Source organism: Patiria miniata, unplaced genomic scaffold (genome assembly GCF_015706575.1).
Source record: "Patiria miniata isolate m_02_andy unplaced genomic scaffold, ASM1570657v1 HiC_scaffold_19, whole genome shotgun sequence".
Lineage (NCBI taxonomy): Eukaryota > Metazoa > Echinodermata > Asteroidea > Valvatida > Asterinidae > Patiria > Patiria miniata.
Window position 1 is genome coordinate 3,375,534 of NW_024037057.1, and position 16,672 is coordinate 3,392,205.

The 16,672-nt window shown below is 42.3% G+C and overlaps 1 protein-coding gene across 1 annotated transcript in view; it reads right to left on the reverse strand.

Annotated features, from left to right (window-relative positions):
* LOC119725339 (condensin-2 complex subunit D3-like) overlaps positions 1–16,672 on the reverse strand; it is a 36,634-nt gene that overhangs the window by 5,471 nt on the left and 14,491 nt on the right. Inside the window, 13 exon segments of the mRNA XM_038196735.1 lie at positions 568–652; positions 1,198–1,365; positions 1,599–1,688; positions 3,215–3,369; positions 5,017–5,121; positions 6,640–6,724; positions 8,398–8,506; positions 9,756–9,996; positions 11,615–11,882; positions 12,888–13,154; positions 14,932–15,034; positions 16,023–16,141; positions 16,299–16,368. Of these exon segments, the coding sequence (XP_038052663.1) occupies positions 568–652; positions 1,198–1,365; positions 1,599–1,688; positions 3,215–3,369; positions 5,017–5,121; positions 6,640–6,724; positions 8,398–8,506; positions 9,756–9,996; positions 11,615–11,882; positions 12,888–13,154; positions 14,932–15,034; positions 16,023–16,141; positions 16,299–16,368 (1,865 nt within the window).

Consider the following 16,672-nt stretch of genomic DNA (forward strand, 5'->3'; position numbering starts at 1 on the left):
GCGAGATAACCCTCACCAATTAGAAAATCTAAAGCCCCGTGCCTCAGAACTCGGGCATGAAGCAACAAAATAGAAAGAAATTTGGCAGGCATGCAGAGCAAATAATCTGAACTGAATAATTGACTAATCTGAATGATTGACTTTGCAAGTTAGCACACTAACTTGCCGCTACCAAGGCAAGCTATACTATCCATGCATTGTATATATGGGGAAATGCGATTTCCACGGTGATCAGCCTCAAATAATTTGGCAAAGCGCGGTGACTCTAAGGTTAATTTTCATAAATTTGGTATCAAAACGTGCATCAGACGGCTCACGGCGAGAAACACGCATTTGGCAAAAACATTGCTAAAAAAGTGGGGGGGGGGGCGTTCCAAATCTAGCCCCCCCCCTCCCACTGTACTGCAAGATGGCAATTTCCGACTTTATGCTCATTTCGTGGTGACAGAAACACACATTATTTCAACAACGAAGTTGTGAAAATTGACAAGTTCAAGAAACAGGAGTTTCAGCACCATTCAAGATGCAGCTTTAATTATTTGAATCAAACTGAGCTCGCTCACTCACCTTTGACCTCGTTGCGGTAGTCTTTCATCAGCTGTTTGAGGTACAACATCAGGTGGCGCAGTGTCGGAGAGTGAGACTTCTCCAGCTGGAGATTATTAGACAATCAATGTATGGATTATTTATTTCCAATCATTTTAAGCAGGCATTTATATAGCACTTTTACACTGCAACAAGGTATCAAAACACTTTACAATTTTTATTTCTCCTGTTTCAATGGGCAAATACTTCTGAAACCTTCTCAACTCCCTAGGGAGCATACACAGCCAGTAGGCAGCCATTTCGGCGCTCTTGGCCGTAATCAACCTCTCACAGTAACCAACTCTGCCTCACTGGTACCCATCTACTCCTGGGTGGAGAGAAGCAGTGAGTGACAAAGTGCCTTGATCAAGAGCACACGCACCATAACTCCGGGCAGGACTCGAACCCACAACCTGCAGAATTACCCGCAGACCACAAATTTAATTTTTTAATAATTTAATTTGGGCGGGGGCGGAATCCCCCCCCCCCCCCCCCTGAGAGATGGTTAAAATAACCCAGCCCTAAACACTTCCATGACTTTTTCAGGCCATAGGAAGCCTGCAGAGCCTCCACTACAGTTCACTGACGCGGGTGACTCGATCGTTTTCTCACCGTGTGCTTGAGCGCGATGACGATGGGCACGATGTTCTCGATGACGTTGCGCTTGACCACCTGCGTGATGATCTTGGTCTTGGCCTGGTTGATGACCGCTTCGGCCATCTCCATCTGGTCCTCAATGTCGGTGGTCGACTTGGGCCGTAGAGAGGTCAACTTGATCTCCTAAAATAAATTGAGAAAAAAAAATAGACCCCTTCGTTATTTCAATGACAATGAAAGTACACAGTTTTCAATCATCACTTAAGTCTATAAAAGAGGAGCAAAGACCATCTTCAGTTGGGGTGTATGGCCTTCCACCGGTCGTGGAAGGAAACAGCAATGCGTTTTCAATCATTTTTTTCTCCTTTTTTCGGGGAATAATATTTTATTCCAAATTGTACAATTTTATGTTTTACCTTGCAACAGAGGATATCCAGAGTGTCTTGTAGAAGGATGTTTGTTTCTTCATTTAGAGGGAGCACGCCATCAACAATTGCTGCGAGAACCTGGACAGAAACATCACATTTTAAAAGGCATGTAGGATCATTTCGTCGTGTCTGTGCAACAAGGTTGTATCTCCTAAAATGGGCTGCACGTGAAACTCAAGTTTCAGAATGTCAAAAGGTCATATCTTAAGTTTAATCTTCGGGCTTCCCTTTATTGCAGTATTGTGTTATTTCCCTGCCATTTGTAATCTTGTTCTTGTGCATTTGTTTGCCTTTTTTGTCCTGTTCATTTGTCATTATGTGCGGGTCCGCATGCTTCCGAGCAACAGTGATTAGATTCGCTTTTACGGTCCCTGACCCACATAATCATTTTCTTTGTGATTTTTTGTGTCTTACTGGTGATTGTTCAACTCCCAATTGGGAAGCCCACTCCAGCTGTCATTTAAAGTGCATGCCCTCTACTTCATGATTTTTTAATAATTTAAGTTACATGTTTATACGTTTCTTTTGTTGTGAGTTTTCAACCACTTTTGTGTAATTTTTGTTTGGTTTTGTATCACTGTTTGTAATTCTTTGTTGAGGTCGAATAAATAATTATAATAATAATAATAATCTCACTTAAAATAACCCGGATGTATACACAAAGTCAATGGGCGTTGAGATGTGACTTTGTTGCGGGGAGCGTATTCGCGTGAGATACGACTTTGTTGCAGAGGGGCGTTATGACCTTATTATGACCTGCACTGACACGACGATTTGTATTTATCCCAAAAGTAACCTTAATCAAATTGTTATCAAACACTCTCTTGGATAAAAGATCGTACTGAACACCCCGTGAAATTATTCGCCTACCTCTTGGCACATAACGTTATGCATGACTTGAGGTCTATTGAATATTCATAGATTTATTCATCATTACATCCAATGCCAGCGACAAAGGAACTGATCACATGATTTGTCAGGTCATGATTATGCATGAATTGAGGTCGCATGCATATTCATGCCTTCAGTCACACATTCAACTTCCATCCAATGCCTTCACTTGGAGAGACAAGGGAACTGATCACATAACTTGTCAGGTCATGATTATGCATGAATTGAGGTAACATGCATATTCATGCCTACATTCAACTTTCATCCAATGCCTTCACTTGGAGAGACAAGGGAACTGATCACATGACTTGTCAGGTCATGATGATGCATGATTTGAGGTCTCATGCATATTCATGCCTTCAGTCATACTTCAACTTTCATCCAATGCCTTTGCTTGGAGAGACAAGGGAACTGATCACATGATTTGCCAGGTCATGATTATGCATGAATTGAGGTCTCATGCATATTCATGCCTTCAGTCATACTTCAACTTTCATCCAATGCCTTCACTTGGAGAGACAAGGAAACTTATCACATGATATATAAGGTCATGATTATGCATGAATTGAGGTCGCATGCATATTCATGCCTTCAGTCATAAATTAACTTTCATCCAATGCCTTCACTTGGAGAGACAAGGGAACTGATCACATGACTTGTCAGGTCATGATTATGCATGAATTGAGGTCTCATGCATATTCATGATCTCCTACCTCTTGGCAGAGTTTGGCCGTCAGCTTGAAGCGATGCTCGTCCGTCATGTGCTGCAGCATGAAGCGGTAGATGGTGCTGCGCTTGCCGGCGTTGAGGGCGCCCTTCAAGGCAAACAGCTGCTTCTCGCGCTCTGTCTGGCTGAACTGGTTGTAAACTGCAATCAAGTTGTACAAAAAATTGCTCGTTCACGATTTAAATAATATGGGTACAATTTTGCAAGTTTTGTCACAAATCGACAACAATACCAAAAGGTCTCATTCATTTTGTTTTTCTTTCCATTTAGAAAAGGTAGGGTAGATCATTTTTGTCAATTGTGCATTTTTTTTCGTTTGAAGCAACAAAAGTGCTCAAAATCTATAGACGTGTGCTTAACAACTATTAACCTGATGAAGTTTCGGCTGTGAATCTATTCCGAAAAAAAAAACAACCCAATATTCCAAGATCTGGATTTCAATTCAAAAGCATGCAGAGTCATATTTTGAAATGCGCCTGAAATGAGAATCCGGGACACGTTCTCATTCAGCCAATTGCAGCTATCCGATGTCACACACTGAACTGACGAAAAATAGCAACCATGCGCTTGTGTGTCACGTCAATGCTTGCGCGCACCCATTCACGGATTCGCCGAATCACTTGACGCATCTTTGGAAATGGCCTTTTATTGTTTTCTTCAAAATGACAGCATGCCAGAAAGAATAATTTTACAGGGAGTAGTATTGCCATCCCCATCTTTAAACTAAGTTAGTTTTCAACAATAATTTTGTCAGTTACATTTTGGATTGCTACAAAATGATCTACTCTACCTTGAAACAGACTTGATCAACCTTTAAACTAGGTCAAGATTATGCATGAATTATTCTGACAAGATTCACTTTTGCTGTCTGTTTTATTTGAAAATTTGTACTAAAAAGTTGTATCATCTATGTGATCCCCGTTGCTATGTCCCAGGTTTGCAGCATTGCTATTATTGCTGGCGTCGTGACTTAGGGCGTGACCCCTGGCTACATACACCCTTTGCACCCTAGCACCCTTTGAACAAAGACATTGACAAACTAGGGAACAGCCGACATGGGATAGCTCAGTTGGTAGAGCACTGGAACGGCAATCCGGAGGTCGCAGGTTCAAACCCTGCTCCAGTCAATTTCTTTGTTCAATATTACATCAAATTTGATCTCGTTCAAGGAATTGTAATTGCTGACCTAAGATGTCTGTAAGCACCATTGATATCAGAATTTTCAATAATGGATATATCGGAAATCCAAGTTAAAAGACCATAAAGATGACACTTTTATTAAAAAATAAACAAATTCTAAATCCCAATTTTCCATGGCTTAGGATTCATGACTCGGATTTACGATTCCACGACTTAGGATTCTCTGGAGCACATTGCTCAAACTTTTTAAAACAAATCTCAGCACTGAGAGTTCGTCCAAAATGTGCGTTGTTTTTTTTTTTTATAGATTTACACTGGGGAAACCGCGAATCCCAGCGAACGCAGAGCACAAAGCAACACCGCTTGGCATTTCGGGATGTTTTTATTTTGCGTCACAAGCACAAGATTTTACCGAGTTTTGTTTCGTTATCCAGGAAACGATAAGCACAAAGTAAACCCACAAACAGGAGATTTATTTTAAAGATAATTTAACGCATTGTCCATATTTTCGATATGATTTCTTAATATCAAACATTTTGATTTATATATTATAAAAACTTGTTATCTGCGATATCGATATCAAAATAATATAGAATAATCGGGTAATGTCTGAAGGAAAAAAACAGCAAGAATTTGAACGCTACTCACCACTGTGCTTGTCGTAAGCGTTGAAGTGGAAAACCGACTCCACGAAATGCTGGTGCAGCATGTTGGGGTGACGCTTCAACAGAAGTTGGACCAGCGAGAACTCAGCTGTCAAAACAAAAAGAAATTCTTGTTTTAAGAAAATTGAGCACAGACCTAATGTGATCAGGAATGTGCAAACCTAGCATTAGGCAGAGTTCATCAGGGCAATGGTTTCGCATTTCCCGGAGAGACGTGAGTAAGCATTTTGTGCGTGCTTTGTGACAAACTTAACAGAACGCCTCCTGAGATACCTGCAAAAGCATGGTCTTTAGGAGCTGGTCTAAATTGCGGAAGTAATAATACAGTGAAATCTCGATAAGTCAAACTCTGATAACTCAAAACAACTGTTCAGTCAAACAAAGAATCCATTCCCTTCAGTAGTATAGCAATGATATACAACCCTGCTTTACTCAAAACTCTGCTTAAGTCAAATTGTTAACCTGTTCCCTTGAGGTTTGACTTATCAAGATTTCACTGTAATAATAAATGGGGAGGCTAATCATCCTTACTCGCAGCTGAGAAGCTGAATTGCGAAGGATGCGGCTACAACGTGGTCGGGCTGCTGGCATGTAAAGGCGCCTTTGGCATCCAGCCATATGACCCATATGTCCACGGAGCACAGCCAGAGATCAAAAGGGTTTGATTTTTATGAAGGGGGAAAAACCGGAGGGCCCGGTGGAAAACCCTCGTGGCACAGGAGAGAACCAACGCACAACTCTACTCACATATGGTCTGAGCTGGGAACGAACCCGGGTCACAGTGGTGAGAGGCGAGCACTTTGCGCACTAGCCACCCATGCCATGCAAAGCATCTAAAAGTCACTGGAACTACTTTTTTTGACAAGCCCTAGAACATATCTTGAAAAGTGTCAGTTAATGTTTGCACCTCTTAAAAGTCATGTTAACATTTTTCAAGATGTCACATTTTACAAATAAGTTTATAGTTAGGCCAAATAAAAAAAACAACATGTTTAGCGTCCCTGCCCACGTTCTTTTTGGAGGCCGTCTCTTTATTATTTTTTTTAATAAAAAATGATGAATTTTGAACAGTGACATCATTCTGGCCTCTTTGTCTGTTGCATCTAGCCCATATAAAGCTGGTATGTCATTCCTGAGTCCAAGTGGCGACCATTTAAAAAAAAAAACAGCTGGCGGCCATCTTGAACAATAGCCCGGTCTGGCGACCATTTTGGATAGAAAAAAAAAATGGGGCCTCCTTCCTTTTTTTCCAAAAAGCAGGACGCTAAACATGTTTTTTATTTTTACTTGGCCTAATGTCATAAACATTTTCCAGGGTAGGTCGAAAATGATATATTTTATGAGCATTTTTTTTTTATGTTTGTCTATCGGGGCTCCAGTGTTTCTGATTTAGATCCCTGCTTTTAAAAATTCTGGCTCAACATTGGCCCAAACTTCTCGCTGTTCGTCACTTTCCAGCCACGGGAGTATCAAATAAATCCTGTAATACAAGTAAGAAAGTGGCAGTTTTTTGTTGTGAAGGCTTTCAAATGATTTGGGGGGTTGAGACAAGGCTGAGGACAAAGTCAAGGTTTTACGAAATGGCCCAGGATTGATCTTTACATACCAAAATCTCGGATTTCTTTGACGTCGTCCACGAGGCTCGTGATGAAATGGAAGAACAGTGGGCCTCTCCATTTGACATAGTCTTCCTAATTTCACAAACAAAAAAGAGAGAAAGAAATTACAAAACTTTCAAATATATGAATTTGTGGTGCGTACATTTTCCAAGAACTTGGGGATTCCAGTCCGACTCAAGTTTTAAAGATTATGTTTTTCCATGGAGTTTCAAAATGCACTGCACACCCAGTACCTATAACGTTATATTATTGAAGGCGCTGCTTAACAGTTAGCAGAAAAGTTTTGTTTACTGTGGAAGAAAATTGTGCTAACCTTAAAGGGAATGTACATCATTGGCTTTTGCTGTAATTTTCAGAAATGAACTATTTGAGGGGTTAGTATAATAGATCAAATATTGTTACACTGACATTTTTGAAGGTTGGTGTTCGAATAGGTTGGAAAAACCAAGAAAAACAAAAATGTTCAAGTAGTCTGGTTCCCTGACTCCACAAAAGATAAAATGGATCAATTTATAGATGATGGAAAATTGTAAGGCAAGGGAACCAGTCTAGCTGGCATGCACCCATTCATCATGAACATGTAACCAATAGCAAACAAAATTTGGACTGAAAAAATGGTAAATTTGGAGCAGGAGTTGAAAAATAGTTAGGTTTTTCCAACGCTGGTCGGCCGACCACCGTTGGAAATGTTTACAAAAATACAATTTTCTTGAAATTGACTTCACACCAAGTGCCTTAATTTTACAAGATGCTTGAGACTGTCATTTACCAACATCCTAGTAAGGTATTTCGTAAAAACTTGGTAGTTTTATTTTTCGATGTTTGCAAATGTTGTATATTCCCTTTAAGCACCATATCATAGCCTGGGGCAAGTTCGCGCAAGGACTATAGTTAACCATTGGTCGACTAACGCTTGCCCGAACTCTGTCTAGTCGACGATGGTTAACTACGCTAGTCGACTATTTGGAACCAACCTACTGGGGTTGGTTGCTTCGCTGGTAACCATAGCCGCGCGCGTTCATAACGTACAGCAGGGAGCCAGGATCCAGACGTTTTGCAATGACATTTTGACCAGCATTCGACTAGAGACGTTCGCACTTTGCTATTAGTGCGCAGGCGTAAGGTACGTCACAAATCAACCACTAGTCGACTAATGGTCCTTGCCCGAACTTGGCCCTTGATGTCAGGATTCGACCTTAATTTTTTTTAAACTAGCCAGCCGGGCTACTGAAACAGACTCTTAACTAGCCCGCGGGTATTTTCACTAGCCTGCATGTTTTCTTTTATAGAGTGTCTCATAAACAACAATGTGCATACATGTAAAACGTGTATCCTGGGGCAATCTCGTCAGTGTTTTTGATAAAACAGATCTAATAATTTAACCTTTTAGACACAAATTGATACAGGTTTGCTTTCTGAATTTAATGATTTATTTCTTCCTGTCCTTTCATCTTTGCCGTTGCCCAATAATTTTTGACTCGCCAGCCAGGCTACTTATTAAGGAATGGTTTGACTAGCCTACCGCTGTTTTGACTAGCATTTGGCTAGCGGGCTACCGCTAAAGTCGAACCCTGGATGTGCTAATTTTGCACGAGCATGGAGATTTCTATTGTTGCATCATTGATTCAAACATCAGCGGGGAACCAGTTACAAGCAATACACACTGCATGACATTTTGGCTGGTATCCTGTTTTTACACTGAGCGAATATGTTCAATGCTTAGCATATTTGTGTGCTCAACTTACCAGAAGTAGGTGGGTGAGTAGCGTCAAGCTTTGCTTCCTGACCAGCTGGGATTCGTCACGGAAGCACATGGACAGGTTGGAGATGTAACGGTCCACCACGTTGGGATATCTGAAAGGACAAGATGATATTTATGGATATGTATCAAGAGTTGTGATCGCGTCAATCCAACGAGCAGTGTTGTTCCACACAAGTCCATCACAAGTCTTTCCGACTCCAACTCACAAGATATTCAGATGAACTGTGTGACAGAGGCCTTCTATTTGTTATTGTTAATATACTGTAACTTGTGACAGAAACTTGTGAAAGGATTTGTGACTGGACTTCTGGACTCGTGATGACATGTGATTGACACGTGATTGACTTGTGATTGACTTGTGATTGACTTGTGATTGACTTGTGATTGACTTGTGATTGACTAGTGATTGACTTGTGATTGACTTGCGATTGACTTGTGATTGACTTGTGGTTGACTTGTGATCGACTCGTGAATGACTTGTGATTGACTCTTGATTGACTCGTGACTGACTTGTGATTGACTCGTGACTGACTTGTGATTGACTTGTGATTGACTCGTGATTGACTTGTGACGGACTTGTGGACTTGTGATTGACTTGTGATTGACTTGTGATTGACTCGTGATTGACTTGTGATTGACTTGTGATTGACTTGTGATTGACTTGTGATTGACTTGTGATTGACTTGTGATTGACTTGTGATTGACTTGTGATTGACTTGTGATTGACTTGTGATTGACTTGTGATTGACTTGTGGTTGACTTGTGATTGACTTGTGAATGACTTGTGATTGACTTGTGGTTGACTTGTGATTGACTCGTGAATGACTTGTGATTGACTCATGATTGACTTGTGACTGACTCGTGATTGACTTGTGACTGACTTGTGATTGACTCGTGATTGACTCGTGATTGAATTGAGATTGACTTGTGATTGACTGGTGATTGACTCGTGATTGACTTGTGATTGACTCGTAATTGACTTGTGATTGACTCGTGATTGACTTGTGATTGACTTGTGACTAACTTCCGATTGACTTGTGACTGACTTGTGATTGACTTGTGATTGACTTGTGATTGACTAGTGACTGACTTGTGATTGACTCGTGATTGACTTGTGATTGACTGGTAATGATTCATAATAACTCATGTTAATATTCACAAGACGACTGACCAACAGTTATGGATATCACTGGACTGCCACTAAAATCGTTGGTCTTAGTTCAGCAGTCACGTTGGAACAAGGGTGGGGGTTTGTGGGGGAAGGGTGTGGGTTTGTGGGGGGGGGGGGTTGGGGAGCGGCTAGTTGGGGGCGTGCCTACCATCTCACGTTTTCAGACTCACCTGATGCACAAGTCGCACATGATGACAGCCACGTTGTTCCGGACGGCCGGGTTGGGCGAGGTCTCCAGCTCGCGGGACAGCGCGGCCACGCACTGCTTAGCCAGGCTCTCGTTCAGCAGGCACAGCTTGCCCAGCGTGATGAAGACGTGGGCCCGGACCGTGTCCGAAAGGACCGTCGCGTTGCCAAACTGGGAGAGGGGAGGCTGGCTCTGGGAGGACTGGCTGCTGGGAATGGAGTCTCCTGTTTGGAGAAAAGAAAAATGGGGCGGTAAGGGGGAGGGAGGGTAAGTACTTTGTTGATACAGGACCATTGTAAAATTTTGAATGCGTCATCAGAGATAAAAACTCATGTTTCACTGGAACGTACTCTGTACACAGTAGAGTTTTGTCCACTTTTACCCAGTAAACGGGACACACCGCCTGTGTGTACTGGGCCTAATTTCATAGCACTGCTTAACAGTAAGCAGAAAAGTTGTGCTGACTATAGCAGAAAATCATGCTGTTGCTTAAGCACTATCTCATGCCAACGGTTGCGCGCGCATGGAGATTTCAATTGTTACGTCACTGATTTAAGCAAAGTTTTCTTCTGGGGTTTAGCGTGCTTTTGCTGAGCTTACTGCTTAACAGTCCCTATGAAATAGACAGAGGCTCGGTAAGCACAAAGTCGGCTGTTAAGCAGCGCTATGAAATTGGGCCCTGGTTGGTGTACTTAAGAGCGAAGAACGCATGACTAAGCTTATTCTGAATGTGTCCCATAGTTTCTCTGACAAATCTCTGAGGTATGTTCTGCTCAGTATGCTTTGACAGTCTTCAGGAGAATATCGCAAGTGTACTGACCAGAACATCAAACTCCTCTGGTTCTTCTCTGGACTAATGTTGTGCATCGGGTCGGGTTGACCAGGCCAAACCGACCTGAAACATTATGAGATAAACAGAATCCAAACCGAACCGATCTGAACTCCCCTAAACCGACCCAACCTGACCAGAGAAATAAAATCAAGCAAAAACCGACCCGAACCAACCCGAAACGGAACTGACCCGAATAAAAATCTAATATCTGGCTTGGGCAACTGTGTCTGCTTTTTGTGACTGAACTTACACGCGTCGCATGACAAATCGTCGTCTCTCAGTAACTGAATCATACCGTACGGTACGGTGAAGACTCATAACGTTACCCACTGGTGGACCTACATGTTACAGACTGTGCGTGATAGACCGCGAACCACATGCACATTCGCGTGCCGGGTTGACGTTGGTTGTAGCGGACACAGTAACTCTGCAATATTATTCCATTGCGTGAATTTCCGACTGAAAATTGCAAACGCAAAAACGAAACCGATCTGACCCGACTGAGATAATGGAAAAACTAACCCCAACACGTCGGTTTCGGGTTCGGTGGGTTCGGTTTTTGGGTGTGGGTTTCGGTTTTTAGGTAGGGTTTTCACAACATTGCTCTGGACCACCTCTCGTTTTAGAGACAGTTACGTCACGTAGTTTGTCTGCAAAATTCGCTCGGGGGTCAGACTCAACTACCCGAAAATTGCTAACGCAAAAAGGAAACTGTACCGACCCGACTGAGATGATGGAAAAATCAACCCGCCCCGACCCGAAGTCGGTTTTTGGGTCGGGTCGGTTTCAATTTCAGGTCGTGGTTTCACAACATTACTTCGGACCACCTCTCTTTTTAGAGACAGTTACACTCTTTTTAGAGACACTTACACTCTTTTTAGAGACAGTTACACTCTTTTAAGAGACAGTTACACTCTTTTTAGAGACAGTTACACATTGTACGTCACGTGGTTTGTCCGCAAAATTCTCCTAGGAGTTAACTTCAACTACCAACAAACTAGAACCCTTGCCTTCGAATCGGGTAGGCCCGGCCAGCAGCGACTGGACCAGCATGATGACGCGACGCGACGTCTTGGCCGGGCACAGGCAGGCCACCTCCCCAAGGGTACCCAGGTAACGGACCAGGGTATCCTCACTGACCGCGACCTGGGTCGAGGAGGGGCTCTCCTCCAGGACGAGCTTGGACAGGTAGGCGCTGCAGGCTTGGAGGATCTCCTCCGCGATGGCCTCCATGAGAGCGCTGGTCCTGTCTGCTGTGCCGTCAACCGCCAGGCACAACTAGGAAATGCAATTTGAAATTTGGAACGGTTATAAGATTTAAAGATGTAATGTCAATTCTATATTTGAGTTCACACTGAAAATTTAGGATTCTTTTATAAACTTGCCATTTTCTAGCAGTTTAAGTTATTTACTTTTGAATGACACATTGAACAAATAAAAAATTGGGACATGTTCAATTATAGAATTGTCACTCCACAAATTTCAACTTATTTGACTTACGACAATAATTCAATTATAGAGGGAACCTTTTTGGGGACTTAATTAACAGAGCTCGTATAATCAGAAGCTTGCGACACTATCACAGTGTCTTTATCAACTGGGGTTGTTGAGGCCTCAAGTGAGCATGCTTGGTCACACCACAGGAGGCGGTCGTACACGTGGGCCAGCTCGTACCCTCCATCTCTATTCATATGGGGGCGGTGCCTGCAGATTTCTACTGCCTCCTGTTGTGTGACCAAGCCTGGTCACGTGATGGGACACGTGAGGGCCTCAACAACGCCAGTTGATAAAGACACCGCGATGGTGTCGCAAGCTCCTGATAGGAGCTCTGTAACTCAAGTCCCAAAAAGGTATCTTCTATTTACTTGATATAATAATGGGACTTAAAATGAACTTTCATGCTCAACAATTATTCAGTTGGTGCAACGTAGACTGGTTCCAACTCCCATCAGCGTCTAACATGTAGGGACTAGAAAAAAAGTCCACTTGCAGAGCGGATCTGTTTGTGCATAAAGGCACCCACAATAAAAGCCTCTTTTTTCAGAGGGTTGCAAATGCACAAATTTGAATGGGATGACAGTCCATCGCAGGTTACTCCCCAGCTAATGCCGGTACCCATTTATACTCCTGGGTGGAGAGAGGCAAGTGGCTTGCCCAAGGACACAATATACGGCCGGCAGCTGGATTCGAACCCCTGACCCTCCTGATCATGAGTCACAAACCCTAAACACAGTCGTCTTGTGCCCAGCGCGCCCCCCCCCCCCAAAAAAAAGAAGCCAGTACCTTGTTAAGGGCAGTCACCAGGGATCTGCTCAGCTCAGGTTGGGCGTCGAACGCCAAGAGCCTCTCCTTGAGGTCCGCGATCATCTCTCGTTTCGCCTCGTCGTTGAAGCGACCGGCCAGGCTGCCCATGACAGACAGGACGCGCTGCCGAGTGACCGGATTGGCGGGGGAGTCGGCCTGCTTGTAGCGATCCCAGGCCTGCCGGATGACCGCGGGGTCAAAGTTCGGGGAGCAGGGCGCGACCTCAGCTAGCAGAAGCCATGCAGCCTAAGAAAAAAACAAAGCTTCAAATTCGAATAAAGCTTGGTCAAAATTTTTTCCCCACTTTTTCAGACGCAGATTCCTCAATATTGGGAGACATGTTTAAAATTGTTTTAAGATATTCCCAAACTTGTACAGTATCTTTGTGGTGCAAGGTGAAAACGGTGCTGAAAATAAAGCCTAAATTGAGAAATGGCAATGGTTTAGGCCAAAAAAAAAAAGTCTCCGGTTTCTGGTATGCGCGCGCGTCGCCGTAGCCATGCGCGTCGGCAAAATGAAAAAGTTTTTTTTTTAATGAAAGATGATGTCCCAAAACCGCCAAACTCACTGGTTTGACTGGAATACTGCTGCTGCACAATTTTAACGTGTTTTTAGATTGGGTTATGGTCGAGAATAAGCTTTATGTGGCCTCTCTGGACTCCCATATATTTGCACTAAGTTTAGTCGGGCACCATTTGCAGTCATCAGCACACATTTGAAGCAAAAAAATCAGGTAAAAAAAAAAAAAAAGCCGCGTCGCTGCATCACTTTTTGGGCAAGCTCCATACCAGAAACCGGAGACTTTTTTTTTTTGGCCTTAAAGAAAGATCGTCAAAAACCAAGTTGTCCACATGTAATTCTCCGAGATATGGTCAAAACAATAGCACTGCTTGCACAAAGTACTGCAATAATGTAAATCAGGTCTACATGACTGCCATGAGCTCCGTGCGCTAAAAAAAGAGGGCGCCCTTTTACCGAACAACGTCCCATGGGCAGGACATTTAGCTGGTTGACGCGCACCGTTCCTTGTGTGTGGATAGGCTTCGGCCAACTAGTTTAGACTACTTTTCGGTAAACGGCCGCGTTTTCGTAACTTGAGCCGTTTTCACTATATACCACCAAGATCTTGTACTATAGGAATATCCTATAAACAATTTCAACATGTCTCCCCCATTTGGAAAAACCTGCCTCTAAAAAAGTGTAAACTTCTTTTGTTTTGACCACCCTGTAAAGGGTCCAATTTCTGGAAGCTGCTTTGCATAGAAATCTGCTAAACAGGGGAAAAAATGCTTTAAACAAGAATGGGTCACCAACCAAAAGGTCATGTCATTGATATTGCTTGTAAACTGGTTCTCGGCTAAGCCATCGGTTTTAAAGATAGAGTAGATTGTTTGTCATTTGTGCATTATTTTTTCATTTGAAGCAACAAATGTGCTCAAAATCTAAAGACAGTTGCTTAACGACTAACCTGATGAAGTTTTAGCCCAGCGAAAGCTGTATATTCTGAGAAAACAATATTCTAGGATCTTGAATTCAGTTCAAAAGTTGCCGAGTCATGTTTTGAATTGCGCCCGAAATCAGTATCCCGTACATGTTCTCATTCAGCTGATTGCAGATAGGCGATATCACGCACTGAACCGACACGAATTATATCTAAAGCGCATGCGTGTGTCAACGCTCCCATTCACGGCTTCGCCAAATTAAAAACAAACTACTAATGGAAATTTCGAAAAATGCATCTTCAGACGCATCTTTGGAAATGATCTTCTTTTATTTATTTTTTTTTTTTTCAAAACAGCAGCTTGCCAGAAAGAAAACTTTCACAGGGAGTTTAGTGCCATTACTATCTTTAAACCAAGTATGCTTTTTAACAGTAATTTTGTCAGTTATTTTTTGGATAGCTGCAAATGACCAAAGTGTGTTGGATTTTAGAAGATATGCAGAGCCTTCCAGTGATAAACCCCAGAGTTGTTTTTAGTTTATGCCTAAGACTCCACAACGTCTTTTTGAACAAAGTCCATACCTGGTCATTCTCGTGGTTGATGTGTGACAGCAGAGCTCGGACTAGACTGCTGGATAGGAGTTTCTGCTTGGACCACAGCTGACAGGCTTTAGGGAGGTAACGTCTGCAAGAACACAGAAAAAGACAAGAGAGTACTGGTTTTAGGACGGATTAACACAGAAGCGCAGTAACGGAAGCTTGAAACAAACAACGGAATACTACGTGGTAGTCATGGGTGGCAAACCAGGCAGAATTCAATTCAAATTAGGTTTACAGGGTAAAGTCATGGACAGATTTATAGCGGGGTATTTTGGAAAACACAGTGGTGTTGCTTTACCTCACGATATTGATCTCTTTGCTAGAGATTATTGATATCTCCTCTGGAGTTCAATGACTGTCTAATATATTTAGAGACAATTCGTGGGGTCAAAGCAGAAAGGACTTATAAGCCCCATTCAGCATTTTCCAGTATTTCAAGATAAACGAGTTTGAAGATTCACACTGCTTTGAAAATTGCAAAATGTTATTTAAATAGGTTAAATTATGCGTATTGTTAAAGGGGGTTCTTTAACTTAACAGTTAAGTATTACTTGCCATTTTTTGTAACTTAATTATTTAATTTCAGCTAATTAAAAAAATAAGACCTTTTGGTGCATCCCAATATTACACTGAAAGAAAATGACAAAAGGACGAAAGGGTGCGTGCAAAAAGGGCCTACAAGCTCTTAAGCCCTTTTTGCATTTCCCAACATTATCAGTTATTTCAAACTGAATGACTGCCTGTTTAAAGAAAAAAGGCTTATGAGCCTTCTAAAATTTCTTAATTACTCCTTTAATTGGATGAATAATTAACATAAAACCTCTTTGGGATAAAGACTGTACTGAGAGTAATCAGTTACCATCAAAAAACAAAAATTGACCTAAAGCATGGTATAAGCCCTTTCTGCTTTGACCCGACGAATTGACAGTTGAAACTTTTTTTAGAAGGAAAAAAAATTAGAAAAGTGACATTTGGTATTGAAAGGTTGTAAAAGACAACATCGGGGGACTGAGATAGTTCTAGGGCACTGGCTAAGATCAGTATGTGGCATCTAATAGGGACACTTAACTTACCTCAAATCCCCAGAGTCGTTCTGAGACAGAACGCCGAGGAGATTCCAAGACAATCGGGATTCCTCGTTGTCACTGTGACTACGAGAGGTGATGCCGTCCAGCAAAACCTCCTTAAGAAGCTGTGAAAGGCAACGTACAAACGCTTGTTACACTAAACATCCAATTCTCAGAAACTGTACAGTACCTGAAAAAACTTCAAACTGTTTTCTTGGAAACTGTAGCTGAACGGAGCCATATCAAAACCCAGAAGTAATTTCAATATAAACATTTCATTACCTGAAGGCATTTTTCCTGTGCTGAGACCTCTCGATCCATCACGCCGGGAAGGACACTTTGAAGCCAAACTCTAGAGGGCGCCAAACATTCCAATCAAAGGAAAAGTGAAGATCCATTATAGTAAACTCCAAGAAAAAATGAATTTTTTTTTAATGTACAGTGGAACGCCGCTATAACGAACATCGCGGGATCCACAGAAAATGTTCGTAATAGTGATCATTCGTTATAGCGATTTTAAGCTGCCGGTGCTCCGGTACTCACTTTTCAATAAATGGCACCCTTCATAACTTACCCCTGCACGCCCTGGTAGTTACTGAAAGACAACTTCGAACACGTGCCGACTATTGAATTATGTAATTACACAGTTTTGAGCT